Source organism: Lissotriton vulgaris, chromosome 1_1, assembly GCF_964263255.1.
Source record: "Lissotriton vulgaris chromosome 1_1, aLisVul1.2, whole genome shotgun sequence".
NCBI lineage: Eukaryota > Metazoa > Chordata > Amphibia > Caudata > Salamandridae > Lissotriton > Lissotriton vulgaris.
The window spans coordinates 358,493,916-358,503,391 of record NC_141685.1 but is presented as its reverse complement, the minus strand read 5'-3'; the positions used below and the strand labels follow the sequence as shown (position 1 = coordinate 358,503,391).

Sequence of the window (9,476 nt, the reverse complement as noted above, 5' to 3'; positions counted from 1 at the left end):
CAATGGGAGCTGGTCGTACGGCGCATACATGGGCTCCCATTGACTGAATGTGTACGTTGCAGACAAATGCATCCCCTACAGTGGGTACGCGTCGGTGCCACCCGCACCATACATGCCTGTGTCCGATTCGCAAGGCTGCGGGTAACAGGGGGTCCAAATTCCATCTCCGGGAGCTATTTTGAGCTGGAGGCTCCGACTCGATCAGGCTGTCCGAATCGAGCATCATACTAGCTCGGTCGTGAAACGTCTCCATTGCGCGCACGGTTTGCTTGTGACGGAGTCCGACGGAGCGGTTCGGACCTGGAAACGATTCGGCAGAGATTTTGCGCTTGTTGGCATCGTACTCTGTCGTCCGAACCCATGTACGAACCGGACGGAAATTCAACCTCCGAATCTGACCCGCTAATCCCGAACCTGATTCAGAGCCCTTCCGACCGAGATCGGAATTGGCCCCCAAGAAGTAACTGAATCAAAATATATTTAGTTGTAAAGTACTCCACTATCTTGGATCTTGAGAGTTATGATGGTATTGGCAGTTTTTGTTCTGTGTCTATTTGCCTCCAGGCTCTGGTGAGCTTATTAACGGAGCTAGAAAAACATAGGACACACTCAATAATGCTAAAGAACAATATCAACAGTTTAAGGCCTGTTGACCCCTCTTTAATGTCATTTCATTTGACGTTTAAAGGGTGAGGAATTGTGAACAGGGATATAAGAGGGCTGATACCTGCCATCTGGACTCAGAGGTCCTCTGCCACCCTTTAGGAATTTTGAGCAGTGTTATGTGATGACTGCACCCACTGCTCCTAGACTGTGCTCAGCATTTCAAACTGTTATGGTGAGGCAGAATTAAGAGCAGTGTTACAGGCCATCTTCTTCCCATCTGGGTGGTATATGAGTCCTCCAAAGAAAGATAACAGGTGGTTCACCACTTTCACATCACCTGTAACACATATGTGTAGGAGAGTAGAATTTGCTTACTATGGTTACCCCCACTTTTTGCTGCTGTTTCACTGTTTTTCGACTTTAGTCTGGCTGAGGTCCTGCTAACCAGGACCCCAGCCTAGCTGCTTCATCTCTAAATTGATTGCATGTACATTAGGTACACTCCAGATTGGTTACTGGGTTACCCTTGTGAGTCTCTAGTATCTGGCAACTTAGGTACTAAGGGCATAGGTACCCCAGAGGACTACCAGGGGCTGAAGCATATATTATGCCACCCCTGGGAAGCCTTCCAAAATGGCACCACAGGTCTGCTACTGCAGCCTGGGTAAAGTGGTGCGTGCACCCCTTACTAAGATATAGGTTACCTATATCTACCTTTGATCACTGACACATATGAACCTATATCTCACTCCTATGGTGGGCCTTATCAATCCTGAGGGCAAAGTGCTTGGTTTTGTGTGAGAGGGTGTCCATGCATGAGCAGGACCCCTCTGCAGCTTTCGTAATCTATTCTCTGTAGCTATTCTGTGATGCAGACAGACCATATACTCTTAAGTGCATTATAACCTCGCGGAAAATGCTAACTTTGGAATGGCTGCATGGAAACATGTCATGTTTGGTGTCAAACCCTTTGGAATCATACCCCTCCCCCAGTCCTGGCGGCGGGGGTAGAATTCCACCCTTCTAGAGAGAGAAGACATCTACACACTTACCTAACCGGTAGTAGTTTAAAAGGGCCCCAGCATCACAAAATGGATGCTGCAGCCACAGATACAGGTTTGACCTCCTGCTGCTGGATGAATCTCCGGCAGGGGAGGCCCGGACAATAGGTTTCCTGTCACAGGGAGGTGTAACCTCCTCCCAGACAGGCTTTAATGTATTGGGGCTGAGTGGGTGCATTCATAGAATGCTTTTCAGACAGTGCTTGGGGCACACTTGGTGTCCCTGTGCATATCCCAGTTCAAACCAGTTGCAGGGGCACTCAGTCCTTGCTCTGGTGCAAAACTGGACAAAGGGAAAGGGGTGTTACCACCCCCTCCCTGGATCCTCCCATAGGTGAGTCCCCAGAGTATGTCCAACCCCCTATCTTAGTATAAGTATAGGATCCCAGTCCTTAGGACTTCAGATTACACTTGGATGAAACTCTGCAACATATATCCTGGAACTTCAACATTCTATTTCGACTAGAAGACGGAAGAATCTCCCTTGGGGTCTAAGAGTGACACTCCTCTTCAAACAGGCACCAACAAAGCATTTGCCAGTCTGCATCTTCGAAGCTCCCACCGGACTCTGAAGTACCTGCAGCACAGGAAGAGGATTTCCAGACTTCTCTAAGGCCGACATGAGTCCCCGTCAAAGCTGAGACCCACAACCCGAACGAGTGAGGTGAAACAGGAACTGCTGACACGTGCACATTTGCTAAGTGCATTGACTTCTCGAGCTTTCCTGAAGTTGTGCTTTGGGTTACTTGTAGCCCAAGCCTGAGCACCATTTGCACCAAAGATTGTGGGCCTACACTCCACGAGTGTTCCGTGGGCCCGCTTCTAGCATTTCTGATCTAGGCTCTTTTGCGATCCCTTGTCCGTCAACTGGTGGGTCCCCACGATGGTAACTTTTCTGTTTCTTGGGCTTCCCTGGTTGCTCCTGATGTGCCCAGACTCCCCTCCAAAGGGTGAGTCCCTCAGACCTTTCTGGTCTGCACCGAAGACAATCTTTGCTTTCTGCGTGGGTTGCTGTTGCTAAGGCTTGTTAGGTCCAATCCGGATACTGACACCGCAGGACTCTACATCCTTTGTGGGACAGCTCAAATCCAGCTCCTGGTTGTCATCAACACCTCCTGGTATTCGTGGCTGAAGAGTCAAGCTTCACCTTCTTCACCTAAAATCACCCGACATCGGTGGGCATTTGTTCATTGCCTTCCTGGTCACTGGCTAGTGACCAAGACTCTGTCCCCTCTGCGTTCAGGTTTTTCAAATCTCCGATCCACCCTTGGATCCAACCAGGACACTTTCCATTTGGTCGCCTGCAGCATTCTTCAGCAGCTCCCCATTGAAATCGACGACGAAACCCTACACAAAAAGACACCTATGCACCCGGCTTCCCTGGGTGAGGTAACTTGAGTACTCTGGTGCTCCCGTGGGTGTTGACTCTCGAACCTCCTAGTTCTAAAGGGGTTTGCTCCAAGTCTTCTTCTAAGTGTCCTTAATCTGTAATTTTCCAACCGCGACTTTCCCTATAGAAGATGGTGATTTGCGGCTGTGTTTGGACACTGCACGCTTCCCCTGCGGGTCCCCTGTGTCACTACCTTGGGTGGTTCCTGGTGGCCCCAGCGGTTCTAAAGGCTCTATGCCTTATATCTATGACAGTCATGGTTCTTATACCACTTTCTTAGTATATTGATTGGTACGCCCCTAGGGCTCCACATATATTGTGCTAAAATACTGTGTGCTAAATACATTTACTGAAGGTACTTTTGCCTCTAGCCTCATAAAGAGACTAGATGGATGTGTTTAGGATAAATACATATATTTTATATATATATACCTGGTGTGGTTCTCTTTTCATTTGGTAATTTATGAGACTATAGACTGGTAAAACAAGCTGCTTTACATTCCTTCAAGACTTAGCCAGAAGGCTGCTCTCCACAGCTACCACTAGGCTAGCTTTCTATATAGATTGTATTTAAACCTACCATCAATAAGGGTCGTTTGGACTGGTGCAAGGTGCCCACTAGAATAGTGGACAGCATATGCCAGGCCAACTTCTCACAATATGTACCACAATCTAAGAGGTGAGAGACATAACTACTTGTTTGTATTACAATATTACAGGTCAATAGTGCTGCACATGTCAGAACATCTATGTTATAAGAAAATAATTGTCAGGTTTTTAAAGGGAGAATAGCTTAGATATTTCATCTTGCAATTGAAAATTGTGGCATGATATTATCTAAAGTATCCTTCCTAGTCCCCAGAATAGTTTGTGTTTCCACCAATAAGTAGATAGGAAATCAGACAATGCCCACTTACCCACCCCCCACCCCAATTAACAGCAATTGGCATAGCTTCAATTGATGGAATACATCAAGAAAAAGACATTTTTTATCTGTACTTGAAAGAGAATCAAAGCAACAACAAAAACTAGTTAAGTCTATCCTTCACACATTCCCCAATACACAGATTGGCAGAATTGTGGACCTTTCCTGTAGTCACCTATTTGAACAAATATACAGTTAACAGAGTGTGAATTTATGATAAGCTCTAAAAATATATATTTAACTATCTCTTACCTCATACTCGAAAGAGATGTTACACCTTAATTTAAACTCAAGATGATATTATAATGAAATACAACAATATTGTGGCTTAAATGTCATAGTGCCCGCAACAATGTTGGGTATAATTGCAAAGGAAAAATTATTGTGTTTTTGATATAGTTGTTCTACATAGCTGTTTATAATATTGTTGAATTTAATATCATATATATTGCCATTTTTACTACTTTATTTTTGTATTTTGTTTTTAGATGTTTTTATTTCACTTTATATATATATATATATATATATATATATATATATATATATATATATATATATATATATATATATATATATATATATATATATATATATATATATATATATCAACATGATATCCTTGCAGGCGAATGAATTATGCAAAAAAGAATCAGAGAACTGTGGGTAGTTCTCAAGTTTAGGTGCAAAGCAGCTCCTACAGAGAGCACTTTGAACACCAGCGACATCCTAGATCTGCTCACCTCAAATGTCTGCTTTTCTATCAAAGTCTTTAAGTATAGGATTAGCACAGCGCCATCCACGCCAAGATAGAAATTGACAAAGTCTTTTGGCATTTCTACAGCAATGTCTTTAAGCAAAAGACTAGCACAGTGCTGTCCTTATCGAGCTATACAATGAAAAAATCTATTTGGCGCTTACATCAAGTAAGCGCCAAGGAACTGCATTGCAGACTGTTGTAAAAATGGGAATGGCCTCTGAAAATCTCTCTGTAACACAGCTCTCTGGCGCATACTGGAGGTATCTGGTGGGCTTATTGGCCCCCAGGGACCCTCAGGATTGAAGAGGAATTAATTCCCCAAATTAAATAGTACCACAGGGCGTGTTTGCAGACATGTTAACACAGGCGCCACCCCCTTCCTTCACCATTTTGCAAACGTGCCCCGTGGCGAGTTGTAAGTTGGGGAATTAATTCTCTTTCAATTCTGAGGGTCCCTGAGGGCCAACTAGCCCACCAGATATCTCCAGTATGCGCCAGGGAGCTATGTTGCAGACAGATGTTCAGAGGTCATGCCCCTATTTACTCCTTTCTGCAACGCAGCTCTGTGGCGCTTAATGGAGGTACCTAGTGGGCTAGTTTGAACCTAGGGACCCTTGGGATTTAAGGGGACTTAATCTCCCAACTTAGAACAGCCACAGGGCATGTTAACACAGCGGAGAAGGGAGGGGATGGGGCCTGAGGTGAGGTGTGCAAACACACCCTGTGGCGCGTTTTAAGTTGGGGAAATAATTTCCCTTCAATCCTGAGATCCCCTGGGGGCTACCTAGCCTACCAGGTGCTTCCAGTAAGCACCAATGCGCTGTGTTTCAGAGAAGTGGTCCAGGCCATGCCCCTTTTTACACCTCTCAGCAACACAGCTCTGTGGAGCTTACTGGAGGTACCTAGTGAGCTACTTGGACCCTAGGGACCCTCTGGATTCAAGGGAACGTAATCTCCCAAATTAAAACAGCTACAGGGCGCGTTTACATAGTGGTGAAGGGAGGGGATGGGTCCTGAGGTGACGTGTGCAAACACGCCCTGTGACACATTTTAAGTTAGGGAAATAATTCCCCTTCAATCCTGAGATACCCTGGGGGCCAACTAGTCCACCAGGTGCTTCCAGTAGGTGCCACTGCAGTGCGTTGCAGAGAGGTTGTCCAGACCGTGCCCCTTTTTACACCTCTCTGCAATGCATGCAAAGTATCAAACATCCATTTACTTGCATATACAGTGGAACACATACCACCATACTTACCTTACTTCTACAGAAACTTACACATACTTACTCTCTTAAGCAATCACTTATAGAAACATATACTAATTTATACAGGAACTCTTCCAATCTCTCACTATGACATATACTGACTTATATACACCAATACTCACATATACTAGTTTAAAACATATGTAGTTACTCATAAAGACACTATTGAGACAGTCATTCACTCACTAACACACCCATACATACACTCATCCACCCATACAGTCTTGCACACATGCTGTCTTCAACACATACAAACAGTTAGTCACTCATTCATGCATCTATGCACTAAGTGATACCCCCCACCGAACTATACAGACACTCAGACACTCATATTCATACTCAAAAAAACAACTAATAACCTAAATAGACACTCATGTAGCTACTCACCAACCCATGCAGCCACTTATACTCAAAGTGAGAGACTAGTACAGCTATTTACATATTTAAACGTTATTCAGTAACCCATGTATTCAGAAAGATACACTTAATCAGTACGTTATACAATCAATTTTACAAACAAAAAAACCCATCCATTTAGACACTTATACACTCATTTATTTTTCCATCGACCTTGAGATATACATATATAAAACATATTTAATTTTCATAAAAACACACATTCACTGGATGGTGTCATCAGTGATGTAATCAGTGATGTCATTTGAGATGTCATCAGTGGTGTCATGAGTGATGTCACTGACCATATCATGAGTGATGTAATATGTGACGTCATCAGCAGTGCATTCCGGGCGCGCAAGCTATAGTTAGCTGAACTAACTATAACGGGGGAATTTCACTGGTTTTGTACGAGTGAAATGTCCAACTAACTAAAACGCCCCTGAAACCTATGGTTTTTCAGTGCATTTCTAAGTTGTTTTCAATGGTAATTTCCAACCATAACATGCTTAAAACATATAGTTTTTTCAGTGAAAAAATAAATAAATATATGTATATGTATATGTATATATATATATATATATATATATATATATATATATATATATATCCAACCAAACGAGTCGCTGTAGATGTTTTGATACGGAACCCCGCCCGCACTTTTGAACTCGGACACGGCAACATTGTGTCAACGCTGTTTAAACAACAGACAAACTCTTTGTGGTTTTGGGGAGAATACGTCTCCAAACGGAATTACTTTCATAACGGAGCACAACTCTAATACGAGCAGTACGCTTTTGCGGTCACAACCAGCTTTACCGGTGAGTGATTGTATCCTCTGCCGTATCCCGTTACGAACTGAAATCTGTTGCACATTATTAATCACGAGCTATCAAATCACAGCGAACATAGTTCTAAAAGGCAAAAGGCTTGATACACGGAACGTATACCGCTACGGGAGTGTAATCACGAGTGCAAAGCGGGCGGATGTTTACATTTTCCGCACAATCTTAAAACTGTAATCTAGAATGGCGTCTAGTAGGAACCAACGGCGGTATGAAGCAGCAAGCCGAATGTTTACTGACCTCGATTCTCCTACAACCAGCAATCCCTCTGAGAATGCTAATCAGAGGAACATTGGCCCAAACAAACAGAGTCTTTGGAATGCCCTATGGAAACTCTTGGTGATTGAACAAAGTAAATGGTGGGAAGCCACCACACTTCAAAAATATATTGATGTGAACAGAGTACCTAGGGGGCTGCGGATCTATACTACCCCAACATTCGCAGATCCTGATCCCGACATGGTGGAAGAATGGGCGGGGAACAGCCACGAATGTTCTATGAGAATGCTTAAAATTCTCGTGAAATATGCCAACAAGCACTGTCAAAAACTGGCTGAAGAAATTGAGGCCATCACAAATCAATTAAAGGGCCTTTATGAGAATGAAAAGGACTTTGAGAGTGAAATGGCGAAATTTGATACTAAGTTGGAAAAACTGGAGAAAGAAATACGAGACAAGAAGGAAAGCAAATTTATTAGAGACCGCAATGATTACGAGCGCGGTCAAGTGTTGACCTTTGCCAAGAGATACGATCACTTGCGAACAAAAACTACTTCATCGGAATCTACACCACCCCCCTCAACAGAAGGGACAAGTGCAACAATTACAAGGGATCCCAGTGATTCAAGGGAACAAACCATTGCCTCAGCTGGGCCAAGCACACAAAAAGTACAGAATCCTGAGCTTATGAGCCCAAAAGACAAGATTTTAATGGAATTCTCAATGGTGGCCCAGGGAAGATTAACTGGGCAAAACAAACCAAATGCAGGAGGAGTAAAAGGACGAGGTCAAGGCGGGAGAGGCGCCGGAAAAAGCAACATAATGAATACCAGCAGCACGTCAAGCCCAGTGGGATCCAGGACAAGGGGCCAGAGGAAAGGGAAATGATGGAGTCACATACAATAATCAACTTATCGACCAGAGAACTGAACAAGGCTGAGAAAGAGGTGTTGTCCCTTGGATTATCCTTTTGCCCCACCTCCTCTTTCGACTATACTCAAAGTCGTATTGATCTTTTTTACTTTACTCGTAAGCTGCGCTTAAAGAAATGGCATGCTACGAAACTCACCACTGAGACTCGTGAGTCGGTGCAAGTACCCACCAGTATCACAGGTGCAGATGTGGAAACGCTGCATCTACTCCATGAACTGGAGGGAGACTTGGACATACTCGACAATCCTATGCTCAATCTAATACATGATGATGTTGATATTGGTTTGAATTACCAGAGTGGTTTTAGACCTAAATCTGTCTTTTTACCGCAAATTGTTAATGAATCTATTGACATCTTCGAAAAAGCGATGGTTAAAGAATTTAACAGATTGTCCAGACGTAACAATTTTGTGAATTGTAATTTAACAAATGCACAATTCAAAGCTATCAAATCTCTCAGCAATGATAGAAATATTGTTATCAAAAAATCGGATAAAGGGGGAAACATGGTGGTGTTACCTCGTGATCTATATATTAATGAAGGCCTATCTCAGTTGAGCGACTGTACTAAATATGAGAAAAGCAACAAGGCAACCTATCTTGCTAGTGTTTCAAAATATACAGAGCAACTTAACAGTTGGAGGGAGAGTGAGCTTATCATTCGAGAGGAATTTAATTTTATTCTTAACAGACATCCCAAAATACCCGCCCTCTACCTTCTGCCAAAGGTACACAAAAGTATGACTGATCCCCCGGGGAGACCCATTGTATCATCTAGGGGTAGCTGTTGGGAAAATACCTCCAGGTATGTGGATTTTTTTCTACAGCCGCTGGTACAAAACTTACCCTCGTACCTAAGGGACTCTGGCAACTTCCTACAGAAAATCAATAACATGCCCTGGAACCCCGACTGGCTATTTATGACCCTAGATGTTAACAGCCTCTATACTTGTATCCCCCACCAACAAGGCATCGAGGCATGTAGACATTTTCTAAAAGCACGTTCCATTTCCTACCTTCTCCATACTGAGATGCTTCTTGATATGGCATACTTATGCCTTACCAAGAATTTCTTTCTCT

General features: G+C 43.4%; 1 protein-coding gene across 1 annotated transcript; it reads left to right on the top strand.

Moving 5' to 3' along the window:
* Positions 1-7,427: 7,427 nt before the first annotated feature.
* LOC147747179 (uncharacterized) lies at positions 7,428-8,351 on the top strand. The gene has a single exon (XM_086936182.1). It carries the CDS (start codon positions 7,428-7,430, stop codon positions 8,349-8,351), a length of 924 nt encoding a protein of 307 aa, XP_086792308.1.
* Positions 8,352-9,476: the final 1,125 nt, after the last annotated feature.

Coding starts and splice junctions, on each gene's coding strand:
- LOC147747179 (XM_086936182.1), top strand. CDS start 7,428: ATGGCGTCTAGTAGGAACCAACGGCGGTATGAAGCAGCAAGCCGAATG.